Source organism: Spermophilus citellus, assembly GCF_964194105.1.
Source record: "Spermophilus citellus genome assembly, chromosome: 5".
NCBI classification, from domain to species: Eukaryota; Metazoa; Chordata; class Mammalia; order Rodentia; family Sciuridae; genus Spermophilus; species Spermophilus citellus.
Window position 1 is genome coordinate 126,013,934 of NC_138186.1, and position 18,030 is coordinate 126,031,963.

General features: G+C 39.1%; 1 protein-coding gene and 1 long non-coding RNA gene across 4 annotated transcripts in view; one reads left to right on the forward strand and one right to left on the reverse strand.

Moving 5' to 3' along the window:
* The window catches only part of LOC308648858, a 160,973-nt gene that overhangs the window by 130,707 nt on the left and 12,236 nt on the right, over positions 1 to 18,030 (forward strand). The window lies entirely within an intron of this gene.
* Positions 3,014 to 18,030, reverse strand: part of MCM9 (minichromosome maintenance 9 homologous recombination repair factor) — a 90,983-nt gene continuing 75,966 nt past the window's right edge. For 2 of the 3 annotated variants that reach the window (XM_081293928.1, XM_081293926.1), the window contains 5 exons: positions 16,841 to 17,043; positions 15,903 to 16,106; positions 14,702 to 14,784; positions 14,089 to 14,234; positions 3,014 to 10,647 (listed from right to left, as the gene is read on the reverse strand). In XM_081293928.1, coding sequence (XP_081150054.1) covers positions 9,192 to 10,647; positions 14,089 to 14,234; positions 14,702 to 14,784; positions 15,903 to 16,106; positions 16,841 to 17,043 — 2,092 coding nt within the window. In that variant the 3' untranslated portion in view covers positions 3,014 to 9,191. The remainder of the gene's footprint in view (positions 10,648 to 14,088; positions 14,235 to 14,701; positions 14,785 to 15,902; positions 16,107 to 16,840; positions 17,044 to 18,030) is intronic. The other variant, XM_081293927.1, reaches the window with a different exon arrangement.

Consider the following 18,030-nt stretch of genomic DNA (forward strand, 5'->3'; position numbering starts at 1 on the left):
AATGGAGTCTCAGGCAAAACAAGAAATCAGCAACACTGATCTTTATTTTAAAATTTGATAGTCTGTTCATCGTGGATTTTTTGTATTTTTACTTTTAAAAATACTACATCAAAATATTTATCTTGATTGCTCAATTTATTTATTTTTTTTTGTTCCCAAATCAATCACCTATTCTTCTAATCCTAGTTTTAGCCCTGAGACAGATGCTGGTAGATGCTGGGTAGGTGGTAAGGTATACTACCCAAATTTCCAATTAAGGCCAATGGACCCATTTTCCCCCAGTTGCTGAGGATGTAGGTAGCTGACAGCTCACAGCTGAATGCCCCTCCTGAGACTGCCCTCAGCTATAGAGAGCCTTAGCCCAAGGTCATTTCTCCTCCTCAGGGTCAGCCTTCATCCAATGACTGATGGAGAGAAAAGATCCCAGAATAATCAAGGCCAGGAGACCACACTGTCAAAAACAAGGCAAGAAAAAATATTTCAACAAACAGCAAAGTCAGAGCGGCAAGAGGGAAACTGACTCACAGAGGGCTGTGGAAATGGCTAGAGTCCCTAGAGACAAGATAGAGTCAGGCAACATAATACTCAATCCAAAGTGCGGTCCCTGAGCAGCAGCAGCAGCACCTGAAAATTGTTAAGAACACCACCAGTTCTTAGCCTCAGCCCAGGCCTATTGAAGTAGAAAATCTGGGGGTTGAGGACCAGCAATCTATACTTTAACAAGGCCTCCAGGTGACAATGCACTGATTAATAAAAAGAAAGAATGACAAGAAGGCGAAGGCAGTTGTGATAATAAAGGGTCAAAATTCTGTGACTAGCTTCTGTACTGATTCACTTTTTGGACCCAGAGCCTAGTGTCTGGGAAAAAAAGGCCAGGGCCTCAGGAGGAACCACTCTGCAACACCTTGGCAAGTCTGTGAGACAATGATTACCCTAGTCCTTCCCCACAGGGACCAATAGATATTTAATTGGGTAACTATACTGAGGGAAAAGAAGTAGACCAACATTTTGGGAACCACTGGATACAAGGTGAGTTCTCAATGACACCCAGTGTTATACAAAACATGGTCCTCCAGTAGAGCAGATGCACATGGCCACGTAATGCCTAGATTCCTAAAAAGCATCCACCTCCCAGTGGATCCAGCTGGTCCAAGGACCTGCTCACTAGCCATGCACTTGGCCTCTGAATGTGTAAATGGAATGGGTAACACTTGTAAGTTGGTAGAGTACGTGCATGCTCACCTTGTTTCCTGGCCTGTGGGCAAAAGCAATCATAGTGGAGAAGTCACAAACCATCTTACATACACCCTTCAAATGACAAGCATCTCAGAGCAAATGGCAAAAATTAGTTCCACCCATAAATACCGAAAGCAAGCACATGGTTGATTTTCAAATCTCCATTTAATTTATCAGTTTGACTCCTACAACAATCAGATAGGTCCTGGAAGATATCAGTGGAATACCCCAGGCTCTGTCACTAGCAGTGCCATTAAGGTAGCTTCTGTGGCAGGAGCTGTGGTCGGAGCCTCAGCTGATCTGGAGGAAGCAACTGTTAACTCAGCTGTCTCCTCTGCCATCCCTTCCAGGTGTCCCTCACCCCTTGTTAGCACCTGAGAAACAGACAATATATAAATGAGTAATTTTTTTAAAAATCAGTTTTTTAGATGTTGATGGACATAACATCTAAATGTAATTTTATTCATTTTTATTTATTTATATGCAGTGCTGAGAATTGAACCCAGTACCTCACACATGCTAGGCAAGTACTTTACCACTGAGCCACAACCCCGGCCACAAATGAGTAAATTTTATGTAAGTTAGATGACAAAAAAGTCATTGGATTGGAAAATTGGATAAAATGAAGACATTTTGAAATCTTAACTCAGGGCAGGCTTCACTGAGAGATGATATTTTCTCATTCTGAATGAATGTGAGGGTGGGATTCTTTGGCAATTTAGGGGAAGAATAGTCCTCAAAGATGGAACAGTAAGCAGTCAAAGACTCTGAGGCTGGATCATGTCTTTGCAGAAACAGGAAGAACATCTGGGAAATTGGCATACTATGTCAAAGAGGTAGAAGACAGCCAGCCATGTAGGGCCTTAAAGATCACTGCCATGTGAAATTTTGCTTTTATCCAGAGTAAGATGAGCTCATGGAAGTTTTGAAATAATAAGTAACATGACCTGACTTTACTTATGAACAGGGTCATTCTGACTTTTGTGCTTAGACTCTAGGCAGATAGGGGGTGGGTGGCTAGGCAAGAGATAATAGTGGCTTGGACTGTGCATTAGCAGCAAATGTGGGAAGAAGTGAACAGATGATCAGATTCTGTAAAGATTTTTGATATCCCATAGGATCTGCTAACAGATTAGATGGTAATAAAAGGTAAATTGTCAAAGATGACTGAAGTTTTTGGTCTAAGCAACTGGAAGGATGGAGCTCCATTTAATATGCTGAGATGGATAAAGTCTGAAAAAAGGACCTCCTCACCAGCCATGCACTTGGCCTCTGAATGTGTAAATGAAATGGATAACACATGTAAGTTGGTAGAACATGTTCATGCTCACCCCGTGCGGTATATTTTGGGAGATCAGGTATGTTATTTGGGATATTGAAATTAAGATGTCCTCAAATACCCAAGTAGAAATATTGAATAGGAGTTGGATATGAGTGTGGAGTTCAAGAAATGAAACTTCAGCTAATGAATGGGTATTAAGAACTCTAAGATTGAAATGGGGATGTAAGAAATAGATGGGGATGAAAGAGAACTAGACCACTCAAGCATTAAAGGTACAGGAGAAGAGAAACCAGGTAAGGAGTGGAAAAGCTGAGGAGGTCAGAAGAGGCTGGGAAGGAAAACCACAGGCACAATGTCCTGTAAAGCCAGGGCATATCAAGGAAATTAGGGAGAGACTCCAAATGTGAGGAATCAAGAAAGGTAAGAACTGAGTATAGCACTGAAAGTCACTGGTAACCTTGCTAAAGAAAGATTGGCACAGAAGTTAGGGCAAAACCTTAACTGGGATAGAAACTACTGGGGTGTCTGGAAGGCATCACTCCTTTCATCCAAGGATGGAGCATGATGTACATACAGATTCTTATTTTTTTCCACCTTTACTAATTCTAGGTCTACATGAGGAGCCTCACTAGGGACTTAGTGTGCCTATTATGGTTTAGATGTGAGGTATCCCCCAAAAACTCATATGTGAGACAATGCAAGACAGTTCAGAAGTGAAATGATTAGATGATGAGTTGTATCCTAATCAATGGATCAATTCACTGGTATGGATTAACTGGGTGGTAACTGTAGGCAGGTCAAGTGCAGCTGGAAGAGATAGGTTTGGGATTTGTATTTTGTCCCTGGTAAGTACAGCTTACTCCCTCTGCTTCCTGATTGCCATGCCCTTCTGGGGTGATGTTCTGCTTCACCTTGGGCTCAGAGCAACAGAATTGGCCATTTGAAACTGTGAATGCCAAATAAGCATTTCCTCCTTTAAAACTGCTCTTGTTGGATCTTTTGGTTACAGTAGCAAAAAAGCTTACCAAAACAGTGCCTCAGGCAACAGTGTCATTCCCCACTTCACACTGAGAGCCTTAGGAGACAGCAAATCATCTTAGATATGGTAGATCTCTCAAGATGATCTTGGGGGGGGATACGGTAGAACGGTTGCCTAGCATGCGTGAGGCACTGGGTTCAGTCCCTAGCACCACATAAAAATAAAGATATTGTGTCCACCCACAACTAAAAAATTAAATGTTTTTAAAAAAAGATGATCTTAGGCCTTCCAACTATAAAAGGAGTTTAATTTCCCTACAATGATAAAAGAGATCATTAAATATTGAAATTGCATTACTTCTCCATTTAAAATTATTTGGTACTATTCCTTCTGAATAGTTCTGAAAAAAGATTAAAGGCGGCCTAATGTACTTAGGTATTTCCCTCTCCTCAAAGAGGATTTAGTCTCTGCTTTGTTGACAATTGTAAAGTTCAAAAATCTGGGATATGTAAACATGTGTCTTAATTGCTGAGTATTCCTAAATGTATTTCAGGGAAATACCCTTCACATACTCTCATCTATTGATTTTCATCTAAGTACTTTTAACAGCTCTGATATAGTTGTGATGAGCAACTTCAGCATAGGAAAACAGAAGCTCCATAGGCAGTGACACAATAAACAGTTCTCTGCGGTCTGCAGCCTCATCTGCCCTTGGAGTATGGCCAGAAGCTGCTGTTCACAGTCCCTGGAAATCACCTGGCTGCAGATGGCTAGCAATTTACCTGGCTCCTTTGGGAAAGACGATCCAAATATCTTCAGAAACATGTTCTCTCAACTCAGGCAGTAGAACAAAATCAATAAAGTTTATAGAATTATAGGACCTGTAGCCAAAAACCCCTTGGAGAAAGGGATGTGGTAGACAGGCCAGCCACTGCTTCCCACTCAAGTGACTGTCTCTATTCACAGCCCAGGCTGTTGGGTTTATGCCAGGTGGCCACTCACATTCCACCATCCACTCCATTTTGAAGCAAGGCGAACAAATCAAGATTTTTGAAATAAAAAGCACAGAGCCAGAATCAGTGAGATGAGATGGGTGCTCATTTGGAAAAGTTAAGAGAGATCTAGAACCAGGCTCCAAAGTCGATCAAAAGCTATAGGGGCCTGGAGTGAACAAGCCTTAAGCACAGACAACAGAGTTTCCAGAGGGCAGGAAGCCAGCTCACTGACAAGTAGTGGGGAGGGAACTTGAGGACCCAGGAGAGACATAGGGAAGAGCTTCAGGCCTGACTTTCCAGCTCTACAGCCATATTGATCCAGTCAGACTTTCCTGTTCTTAATGAGTCTCCCTGCTATATTCTTACAGCAAACCTACTTTTATTTCAGCTAGCTTCTGAGGTTTTTCTTTTTTTGTAACTCAATAATACTGACTCAAATATGCCTGGTCCTCTGCTTTTATGGATGAAACAACTGACCATGACAAGGTTACTGCTGGCCAATTCTAGAACCCAATTCACCTGATCAGTGGGAACTGATACATAAATTAGATCTGAAACCTTAAGCAATATTTCAACACTGGCTTAATTTATTATGAAAACCCTAAGTTAAGCCATGTTTGTCTCTATATTAACATAACTTGTTTTCTCATGGCTCAACTATGTTAAGGCATTAAGGTTCCAACCAAACAGAAAAAGTGGTCTAAAAATAATTTGTATTCATAAGAGAAAATTTAGTCTCTACTTTGTGGTAAGATCAGGCCCAGTGTAAGTATGTGTGTATATACACACCATATTTTCTTCCTTGTATTATATCTCACACTAGAGTATTTACATAGACACATCAACACTTTTATTTCATCTACTTCATCGTTTGTCAAGTATACTTTCACAAATATTATCCTTAGATGCATTTTTAAGCCTTTAAGTGAAGAGGTGTGTCTGTAGAGTTGATTTAAGAAAACAGAGTGTGTCATAAGGGGAGTGACCACCACTTCCTGTGTATGTTCTTAGTGATAGTAAAGAGGATTTGTGTGGGTGATGGTTCCATACATACCTCAGAGACTATGCTGCACACAGATGGGACACTTACAGCAAAACCCCAATTGGAGAGAGTACTAACATGAACCAAGAGCCCTTTATCCCCCTTGGATGTTAATAATATGAAAAGCGGACATGAAAGATGTTATTCTGAATACTGAGTAACCGGCACCAGCTTCCTCTCCCATCTGTGAGGTTGTTAAGCTTGGAACTAAGTTGCTTGATAAACTATCTGAAAGGCTCACAAGGTCCTGGGTAGTCCCTAGTAATAACCCCAATTCCAGAGTAGGTGGGTTCTGGACTGCTCAATGCTGTGGTCTGGCTAAGAGTTCCAGGAATCCTCCTAGTGGTTGCCCTAAACTCTTTTCTAGCTTTGGTCTTCCAGGAGGGTTAGCATTTGGGTAAGAGATCAAGATCAAGTGCACATAAAGAATATGTAGATTTGAATTGTCATTAACTTGTCTTTGTACTTTGGAAGTAACAACTTCTTTAAAGACCCTAATTGGCTCTAGAAAAAAACTGACATTTTAATTAAAAAAAATGTAAATTGGTTAGAATTAAAATTTGTTAACCAAAAATGAGTCTTTATTATTAAAATTTTGTTGGTATGCTTTCAGAAAAAGCCTAAAAGAGTTAAAAATATCAGAATAATTTGCTTAGTTTGCCTGTATCTCTATAGAATACTGAAATTATAATAATAAAATTCTTTTTTAACTTTTTAATGTAAATATACACTGAAGATTAATTTTTTACAGGGTCAATTTTTTATAATCAATTTAAAGTCTACTCTTTTCGCTCACAAAAATTAAGTATAGTTTTTATTGTTTAAATAATTTTATAATTATTAAAATGATATTAAGGAGTCCAATGACCTGTGATAAAATATTTTGGCATGATGATTTGGAATTAAAGGTTATTTTTTACATCTTTCTTTATTGTCTGCAATACGATTTTTTAGATTCTACACATTCCCTCTATGTGTTTCTTTGATACACACAAAGACCATATGAGAGATTGTTTTAGTTGTACAATTACATAATGTAAGAAAGGAAGGGCACAGCAGGATAAAATGTGATCTCAACATATTAAAATATTTTCCATTCTGCAGCCACTAAGAATGACCCAATAGCAGTGGTAGAACCTTTGCTCACTAGTGACTCTTTTGTGTATCTCTGAGACCCAGAATTTGGTCTCTAAACACCACTGACTTCTAAAGAAAACAGATCTACCTTGGGGCTGGCTGATTCTGTAACATGGGGGAGGAAAAAATAAAAGTGGGTCTGGATTGTTCTCAGATAGCATGGATGCTTTCAGAAATATCAGGGTGCTAAAGGGACACTGGAATCAGCACAAAGGGACCACTGACCAAGCTGTGAGTCTGAATCAAATACAAGTACAGCAAGGGGCCATAATGCAAGAGCAGGCTGTACTAAAAGTTTATTTATTTATTTTTTTGTAATTAGGTGAGTGTTTACACCAAATATTTTTCTGCTAATAATTTTGTTTATAATATTGCCATATGTGGTTATTTCTATCTGGGCAGGCACCAAAGAATAAGCAAGAAGAAATTATAATTCAGCCAGATGAGCCTCGTAATAGGTACTAAAGTTGCACAAATAATAGGATGTTGTCAGCCTAATATAAATAACAGGAGTATGATGGGCACAAATAATACCATACAGAAAATAGCCCAGGTGGTCACACAAAAGACCAAGGAAGAGATACAATTAAACACTGTATTTTAAAATATGAATTACTTAATGTTCTTGACAAGTTAACTAGAAAAAACTACAAAAATTATTTGGTTTTTTGTGGTGCTGGGGGATGAGATGGATATCATTACCCTAAGTACATGTATGAAGACACGAATGATGTGAATATACTTTATATAAACCAGAGATATGAAAAATTGTGCTCTATATGTGTAATATGAATTGTGATGCATTCTGCTGTCATATATAACAAATAAGAATAAAAAATTTTAAAAAACTACAAAACTGAATTTCTTATCACTAAGAAATGAAACAGAATGAAGATTCCCAACAAAGAATACAAACATTTTAAATGATAACAAGAGATCAAAATATCCTAATGACAAGCCAATAGGTTAGGTATTGTCAAGCATGTAAAATCCAATGTGTGTCATTACTACAAAATATACCAAGTTTCAAACATAAAAAGTCAGCTCCACACTGTGGCTCAGGTTTGAATTACTCTTGTCTATACAACAACCATATCCAGACTAGATTCAACTGGTCAAAAACCCAAACCCTTTCTTTTCCCCTTTGTTGAAGAATAATGAAACTCAGGAAAGAGTAGGAATACATTAGATTAAGAATTGTACTATATAGGAAGTGACTGACCAAGTAAAGAAATAATAAATTACTTACACTATAATCTTAATGTTTTAGAAAAGGTGTAAGTCAATTTTATGATCATTACTTGTATCTTTTATCAGCTGTTTGAGATGTTTGAAGACTTCAAAAGACTTATAAATACTGAATTTGTACTCATAGTTTAAATTTTTTTTAGAAATTTTAATTAGTCAATATTTGAATTAATGTTGAAATGTTTAAGAAAAATTTGTTTACCAAATTTGGCTTTCTCTAAATTTAATGAAGTAAAAGCTTAGAAAAGTACATATATTTGAGTAATTTTCATGCCCAAAAGTTTTTCAGACAATTAAGGAATCAATCATTATGGTACAAATGCATAATTCAGAAAAGAAAGACTGTAATTAAGTAATCCCAAGGACCCTGCTAGAAGCCAAAGGAAGAAGTGATTTAAATGCACACAGAAAAACAGAGTTTAAGTTATCTATTCCTGTCAAAAATAATCATTTGCTTTATTTTAAAGACAAATGAATCATATCTCGGTAGGAATCACATTTCCATATTAACCACTTGGGTACATGTGACATGATGTATGGCTGAGACTAGGATACACTCTTTTTTACTGACCACATAATAATTTAGGTTGTGTGAAAGGTAGGTCCCTGAGAGGAAAAAAGAATCTGAGGCACATAATGTTGGATCAAGAAAAAAGAAAACTCAAAAGATCAGTACTTCAGAAACCTACTATTTGACTAGGTGCCAGATCTTCAGAATGCTATCGAGTTGTAAGGATACCTCTCAGAGAAAAGTATTAGCCACATTTAATCTGGTGCATGAGAATAAACACAAAAGTAATATTAGAAAAACACATGATAATTCCAAGTGATAATAAATATTCACCATACTTAGTACATCCTGGGTAAAGATAAAAAAGAAAAAAATAGAAGAGTTCATCTGCCTTTGGACTTATGAGTGCTACCTTTGAAGCATTTTTTTCTTGGAAAGAAGGGATTTAGGAATGAGCCCCTCCTCATTAAAAAAAAAAAAAAAGATGAAATAACAAAACCATCTTTGAGAATACTCCATTTGCAAAATTAAGCACAATCCATTCATTTCGAGTGCTGTTATCACTCTTATTCAAATTAGACAACTTTTTAAAGTCATGAAGATAAACCTGAAAAATGAAACTTGATGGGGAAGCTGGTATTTGGAATGGTACTCAAAATGGACATGGATGATAGTTCATACACTTATAAATACTACACTGATAATCTGAGGGTATTATGTTGAGTCAGGGAAGGTGAATTTGATCAGAAAGCTTTCCACAATTATGGCTTTTTTCTCATCTCTTCATCCCAGTCAAAATCTAATGCTTCATCATCTAGCTCTGATAGAGTGAAGAGAGAATTTTTAGAAAGAATCAGTTTCTCAGCGGAGCCCTGCAGCTGAAAAGATTTCCTTTTACTCTCAAGCATTGGATCTGTGGTTGGAGGAGGCGGGCTGGGGCCTCTCTCACCCCAGTTCTTCCTTTCAGGAGGAGGAGGGGACTCAGATTTGGATTCCAGCAAGGAAGTAAAAGAGAAGTTTGCCAATTTGGCCAACGTGCCAGCGTGAACCTTGTTGCTTTTCTTACTGGATGAAACCTCTTCCTTTCTGTCTGTCTCACAAGTTAGATGAGAATGCCCAGTCTTGTTCCCAAGCTCCAACTCAGGCTGAATAACCCTCTTTTCAGGGCCACATTCCTTCTCCTCTCTTGATCCATCCTTCTCTGGTGGCTGATGTAACAGCTCCTTTGTTTCACTCTGTTGCTGATTGAAGTTTCTGTTTCCTGAGGTAGAGGCCAGCTTTTCTGGACCCTGCACAGACACAGCTGCTTCTCTCCGTATTCTATGTTGGGGAATTTTAGGACTACAAACTGTTATTTTACTTGTGCCAGAAGATGCATGACTGTGTTGTTCAGAGGAGTGAATCAGTTTTGACTTCTGTTTGAAAGTAAACTTTGCCAGTTTGGCTACTGGGAGAACTGGATTAACACTTTCAAGTTCAGACTCTTCTTCCTGAGCAAGGGATCTCAATCTCTTTCCTTTGGATATTTCTGGTGTTTTTTCTGGCCCATGTGCAGGAATGGACTGAGCAGCAGAAGGGTCTGTGGGCTGTGAAGGCACCCTGGTGGTACTTTTGGATGACACCTGGGCCTTCTCCTTGCGCAGCTTGAGCAACCTGCTAGGGACATGCTGAGTCAGTACCGAGTCGGGCTCATCAGTAGGGACTGCTGCTTCAGATGCCAGTGCTCTCTTTTTGGCCTTTTTACCCTCCACACTTCCTGGCCTCAGTGGACCACCTGTTGCTCCTGGTGATAGAAGTGGCCCAGATTCTTGGCCTGGCCCACTCTTTTCCCTACCTTGAGATTTGTTCTTAGAGATTTTCATCGCCTTGTTTTTTTTAGTTGCTTCGGGACCAGGAGAGAGAACAGTATTTTTAGGTTCTATCTTATTTGGTGCCATGAAGTCAAACCAGTCCAAACCGTCATCTCTGCCATCTTTGAGCTCAGCTGAATGTCTTCTACTTGTTGTTTTGTCAGACCTCAGTTGGGGTTGGAGGTCTAGAAGTGGGCCTCCCTGGGGACTGCCTCCAAGGGAGGAAGTATGTGGGCTACAGTTCAGGTCCTGCTGTGTTGAAGTTCTAAACTTTGGTTCTTCCCTTGTATCATTCCCTGAGGACCCTGGAACAGTTTCTGTCTCCATTACCCGTGGTTGGGATTGGCATGCACTTTCATTCCGTAACCTGGAACGGAGACAAATAAGGAAAATAGGTATTGAAGGGAAGAGAATCTACATTAACCTTTTCATTTCTTCAGTCTCTGAGATCTCATCTTAAAGGTTTAAGTCTAACATAATTCCAAATTAATATGAAGCATAGATGCTTAGGGCAGCAAAAGGATTATCCTTTATTAAAAAAATCAATATAGAGTTCAGTGCTGTGATAGGCATTCTAATTTTAAATAAAATTGTAGCAAAATTAAGAAAATGAATCAATGGTTGGTCTACAATTTTAAGTCTCTCTGAAAGTTCATTTAATTCATTTAAGATTGGAGGTTAGTGTAAAATGTTCAGTCTTATCTCTCATGCAAAAATGTTCAAATATAACTGGCTTGTTGCTCTCTGTAGATCTCTTCACCCAACCAAGGAACTGGATTTTAGTGCACCTAAAAGTCACTTTCCCCAGGAATGAGGTTTCTATGATACCTCTATGCTGGCACTGGCACTGCCCCGAGAACATTCACATTCATAGTGGATAATTGCAGGTAACTCTGACACCCTTTCCTGCAAAGCCCAGCCATGCTTCAACATAAAATCTGGGCAGTGGCTCTCTTATCAATCTGATAGAGAGCTAAAGCCAACCCTCTCTGAATGATCTGTTCAGTGATACTCATTCTAAATATTGGGCACATTAGAAACTGAATTTCTAACAGGGATTGTACTACTCCCAAAGTATGCCCATTAAAAAGCCCTTAACAACCTAGAAACATCTTCTCAATATAAAGTGTGGCATGACCCCATTTCCATGTACTAAATCTGAAAAAAAAAAATTATGCCCAAAAGCAGATGAGAAAATTATTCTAAAATTACGTGTAATCATAGAGAAGAGACTAGAAGGAAATACAAATTTATTTCCATACATTAAAATGTTAATAGTATTTATCTATGGGAAATAAGATTGTTATTTTTGTTTTCTTATTACTGCTAATTTCTAAAATAGCCCACCTACAAAGAACATGTTTTACCTTTATACTCAGAAAAAAGAAGTTTTAAGAAAATATTGAGTTATAGTCATTTACAGTAAATTTAGAAATATTGACATGGAAAATCCATGTTTATTATGACTAATTTGAGTTATAATTAAAAAATCAAGTAGCTTTCAAAATTACTGCTGTTCAGCATCAAATAGAGGTCAGGAGGTCTCACTTGTTAAAGCTTTATAACAATATACTAAATGATGAGAAATTTTAGGAATAGAATAATTTTGCCCTATTATTTTTATCTAATTCTTACTCAGGAATTAAACACTCCCACAAATAAAGTTTGTGCAGTTTTATTATACTTTCTTATAAGACATCTTTGTGCCCTCTGCTTTCTGATTCCCCAAAGTGAGTACTAGAATGTCATTATTTGAAGCATGCTGTCTCTGGTAAAGCATTTTCTAGAAAGTATGACAAAAATATCAGTGATTTTTTTTGAATTATGTGATTTCCTTAAGGAATGAAGAACTCTTTCTTGAAGAATAAAAACCTATACGCTAGTTGTATTTTTCTCACTTGATAAGAGTAGGTCAGACTTTCAGCACCTGGTTTTGTTGCTTTGAGGATCAACATTGGAATATACTTCTGCATTATGAAGAAATACAATAAGAAACAACATTTTATGACAGAATCCCATCTTTCAGATAGTCACATACTTTTTTCCTCCTGTTCTTTTCCTTTAAGCGAGTCATTCTGAATTTGGCTAATCCAACTGTCATTTTTCTAACACACAACACTGGTTCTCCTTTCTTGAATGCATCATTTTTCAGCTTCTGGTAGCTTGGGCAGGTCAAAATGAGTAGCTCCTCCAAAGGCTAATCCACATCTAGGAAGGGCTTGAAACAACTGGCTAGGTCAGACCATAAACCACCCAACAGAGTAACTGATCTTAGCATCATACTCTGGATCATAAGAAGAGATGAGAAGCCAAAAGAAAGGGGGGCTGATTTCATACAGACTGCAAGTTAATTGCAGCCTGTCATCTGGGCACTGGTGGGATAAAGCCAGTCCCTTCATGCCTGACTTCCCTAGGGGGGCTCTGATTAGGTTTTATAAATAAAAAAGAATGCTGCTAGGAGAAGGAAGCAAATGGAAGAGAAACGAATTCTCAAGGTTTTCTAGATTCCCTCCAATAGATGAATGGATAAAGAAACTATGGTATATATACTAAGTGGAATATTACTCAGCATTAAAAGAGAATAAAATTATGGCATTTGCAGGTAAACGGATGGAGTTGGAGACAATCAAGCTAAGTGAAATAAGCCAGTCTCAAAAAATCAGGGGCCAAATGTTTTCTCTGATAAGTGAATTTTAATTCATATGGGGGGATATGCATGGGATAAGTGGAGGAACTTTCTATGGGACAAATGGGAGGGGGGTGGGGGCAAAGGGGTAGGAAAAACGGTAGAATGAGATAGACATCATTATCCTAGGTACATGTATGATGGCATGAATGGTGTGACTCTACTTCATGCACAACCAGAAAAGTGAAAAATTCTGCTCCATTTGTGTACAATGAATCAGAGAGCTTTCTACTGTTGTGTATAACTGATTAGAGCTAATAAATAAATAAATAATAACAAAGAGGGCTGGGGATGTGGCTCAAGCGGTAGCGCACTCGCCTGGCATGCGTGCGGCCCGGGTTCGATCCTCAGCACCACGTACAAACAAAGATGTTGTGTCCGCCAAAAAACCGAAAAATAAATATTGAAATTCTCTCTCTCTCTCTCTCTCTCTCTCTCTCTCTCTCTCTCTCTTTAAAAAAAAAAAATAATAACAAAGAATTCCAAAGTTTTACTTAATACAGTATCTATCCCATTGTGGTCCCCAAATTCTCCTGGAGTTGCTCCACCTCCATATGCACTTCATTTATCAGATTCAGGTCAATTATTAAGCCATTCACATTAACATGAAGATGCCTGAATGAGCAATCTTGCCATTCCTTACTACTCTTTCTCAGGTACACAAAGTCTAGCTTTTCAGAAACCCATGTATTTAGGAAATAGGCAAACATTAAAGTTATGGCCAAATTTCTTCAGGCAGCCAGAGTCCATGCTTCCACTGATTTGCTTTGACTAACACATTCCTTCCCATGTGTCTGTCACGTCTATTATCCACATCTTTGCAAGTCATGAGAAAGCTAAGTTTCTGAGGTGTCGCCCCAGCTGACACAACACGGAGTAAGTAGCAAGCCATCTCCCCTGAGCCTGCCTGAATTTCTGACTCCCAGAAAGTGAGCATTAAAGTTGTGGTATTTTTTTTTAAACCATTCAGATTTAGAATGGTTGATTTTATAGCAATAGATAACAGACACAATGCTCTTCAAACAATATAGATAGATTCTATTCAGTTTACATTCCCTTGTTTCACTAAATGCCAGAGAAGTTATTTTCCACTATGTGCCTTTCTTGGTTTTCCTTCCTCACCTTTCAAGTCTTTCAAGCTCTTCATTTAAGAGGCTCTGCAGCTCCAGTTTTTCCAGAATAAGTTCACACTGTCTCTGGTACTGCGCCTGAGGATTTTCAGGAAAGGAAGTGTGGAGAGCGTTCACACCTCCCAGCAGTGCACCTCCCTACGGGGTGAGAAAATACCAGAGTCACAGGGCCATCCAGCACATAGCAAGGACACAGAGGGTCTTCAGCTCCCAGGTGGCTAAGACCAGCACTAAATACCCCCACCTTGGGGATGAGAATCAACTAGGAAAATTTTTCACATTTTAATAGTTCTCTTTCCCAGTTCTGGATGGCAATCATTGATTTAAGAAATGATACTGTCACTAGAGAGACTGTGAACATCACTCAGGTGTACTGAGAAGAGTTGAGACACACTATTTTCCACCAATGAGCAAAAGCAATGTCAATGATGCAATGAAAGGTCTCTATGACATTTCCCCCTTCTATTAAATGATTATCTATGGATATTTTTCCAGAATTTATAGGTCTAGCTAGAATAAGATCATTTTTATAACTCTTGATAGTATCTTTTTTTGAAAGAAAGCTTGTAATAAAGGTACACATCAGATACACAAAATATCCTTACCTGCATTGAAGACTCCATTACTGATACCACAGTAATAGCGTCTTCCAGAGTCACAATATCACGAAACATTAGCCGAGCATGAGCTAAGAAAATAAAATGCATTTGAATTTAGGATTATTTAGGATGATACAAGTAATTCTCTACTCCTGCTCTCCTCCACACACACACACACACACACACACACACACACACACACACACAAATCATGCTTTATGAATGAACACTAATAACACTAATAATTTTACTAGAACAAGCACAAAATTCTACATGCAACTAGTTTTACAGTTGTTTCTCTAACAATAGACCTGATCCTTCTGCACACGTCATGTAATTTTGTATACATCCATGAGAAAGTACTCTGGACAGTATAGAAAGGTGCTACAGAAACATATATTTAATACTTTAACAACTTTTAGTCCTTGTTTTAATCTATTATAAAACTACACAAAATAAAACTCATTTCTCAATTCTGTTTTTTTTTAATCTATGATTTATGAGCTTTTCAAAACTACTGACAAGCAAGCTTGAATTTTGGGTACTCTTGCCCTAATATTAGACATAAATCCTTGGAAAAAAATGAGGTCCATTACTTTTATAGTATCTTTTATTAAGCTTATATTACTTTATCATGTGATTCATAAAGTTCATGGGAAGTTTTTAAAATATTATTTAAACATAATCTAAAATGTAAAAGCCAATGTTAGAAAATAAATGTTTGAGAGGCACATTAGCTATATGTGTATACGTTAAGTTCTATGACTTAGGAATGGGACAGGACACAGCATTGTTGATTTGGTTGTTTTAACAATGGGGATGGGTCATGACTGGAAAATACTGAGCAAGAGCCACAGAAGATATATGGAAAACAATTCTAAGCAAGTAACTGTTCCACTAAAAAAGCTAATAGAACTGAGAAGACATCAGAAATGAGGCTTTCTAAATAGTGGTATGCTAAGTTATGGGAGGTCTTGAGATGTCAACCAAGATTCCTCTTTCTTAATGATACAACATTCCACTTGACATCCATTATCTGTCCTCTGATGAGTGGAAGTCTTAGGGCTCACAGCCTTTACTTTTTAAGTGACTGTGAGCATCTTAGAGTAGGGATTATTCCAATTTATTCTTGACTCCACAGTTCCAAGCTACATGCTCTGCACACAGTAGGCACTCAAGAGAAGTTATCACCAGATAAGAGATAAACCTTCTGCTAATCTAATCAAGCTTTCCAACAGGCGGATGGTTGTCCTGGCGGCATTCCGGGAATCACTCTGCCTTTGCCTCTGGTAGTACCGGAGAAGAACTTGATTGCCAGCATCAGACAGAGTGGGCTGGAGAGTCCTAATGAGGCAGAAGTATGTTTTCATCTTTTCCATACTCCACAGCTTCTCTGATTTGCTTGGGTAACCTGTATATTACGTGTTGGGTTAGTAAAATTTAAGAACAGGAAAATATGTCATCTTAAGGGATTTGATAAAGTTCTTATACTCATTTTTTTATAATTTTATTTTATTTATCTTTGGTACTGGGGATTGAACCCAGGAGTAATTTACAATTGAGTTACATCCCCAGTCCTTTTTATTTTGAGACAGGTTCTTGCCAAGTTGCTGAGGTTGGCTCAAACTTGTGAACCTCCTGCCTCAGTCTCCTAGTCACTGGGATTATAAGGCATGTGACACTACACCAGCTTCTTGTACTCATTTAGGTTTTTGTGTTCATTGAAATCTAGTCCTATTCTTTGTAAAGCATACATTCTAGAATGGACAGACTTACAATCTAAGCTTAATAAAAACAAGCTATCTCAAGGGTTAAAATTATTCAGAACACTTTTGGTCTGCTTCATAGTAACAAATGTAAAGCTCACTTTTAGAGATTTCAACTCATAAAGCAGTTCAGTTTTCTTTATGTGCAAGAGTTGAATGGAAATTTTATATCATAAGGTTGCACCCTTTCATCACAAAGCTCATTGTACCAGGTGGAGAAAGCCTCTTTTCCTTCTCCTCATTATTCTGGGGCCCCTGAACCAGATTCTCTCACTCACTCCCCTCTGTGAGATTTATTTAATTTTCTTCAAGAGAAATTTCCTTTAGTAAGGTCTAATCTTTCCTTGCCATATTGGATTATTCATATATTTTCACATACCTTTATTTTCTAAGATAAAGGAGGAAATTACATGATCCCAGTCTTTATTCTTGGTATCAAGCAAAACCAGGATAAGGTCAAATCGACTTAAAAGTGGGCTGCCGAGGGCGACGTTCACAGACACAGACTCCTGGGGATCATACTGGCCTTTAGGGTTGGTTGCTGCTAGTATGGTGGTCCTTGTGTTTAGCTTGCACACGAGGCTATGGAGAGAGAGGGTGAAATTCACTGACTGTGAGATTCAAATAAAAACCAAGATCAGGGGAGTAGGGAAGATGGCAGCGAAGGGAGTGCATCAACCCTGTGTACCGCGTCACTGTTCGGGAGAATGATGAGTTAGAACAGCTAAAAATTATCTTGTTAGGAATTTCTAGCAAAACTGGGGTGCTCCAAAACCTAGTGGAAGGATTTTCATCGCACGAGGATCAGCTACAGGGGCTCAAACGCAAGCGATTTGTCTGCACGGAGGGTCACGCTGCTTATTCAGCTAATTGCCCCGCGGCTAGAATCTGCGGCACGTGCTGGGAAGCAAGAGATAGCAACGCAAAGATACAGCGCTGCAGATTCTGTGGGCTCCTGCCAGCTGTGCAATCACTGTACACAGTGCTGAATTCTGGGTTTGAGACGGGGGAAGGAAGCGGTCCAGTTCGGTTCTCCACACGGGTCAGACCACAGAGGAGGCCAGCGGCCACCATCTTGGAGAGCTGACATCATCATCTCTGTTTTCGACTGATCGCAGCTCATTCAACTATAGAACAGGTAATTTCAGGCTGCCATTCGCCTGCGTCTCGCAGACAAATTACTCAGGCTCAGTGCTAAAGAACCCGCGGAAACTGCTTCTTGGAGCCTGCTCCTATCAGAACATACACCGAGCCTGGAGCGGCCGAATTCTGGCTCCCGGAACTGCTCTGGCCCAGGGCTAAAGAACCTGCGGAAACTGCTTCTCGGTCCGGATCCTGCTGAATACTGTGGAGGCCAGAGGGGCAGAGCAGAGCCGCCGCACGCGCCCGGAACAGCCCCAGCGACCCGCCGGCGTGGTATCACTTCACCCCAACTGCGGTAGGGGCCGAGCAGAGCCGCTGCCCGCGCCCGCAAGGTAGGCAGACCTGCGACCGATCGGTGGAACAGGCCAAGCGGCCTGCCCGCATGGTAGACACGTCACACCAATTGGAGTAGGGGCAGAGCAGAGC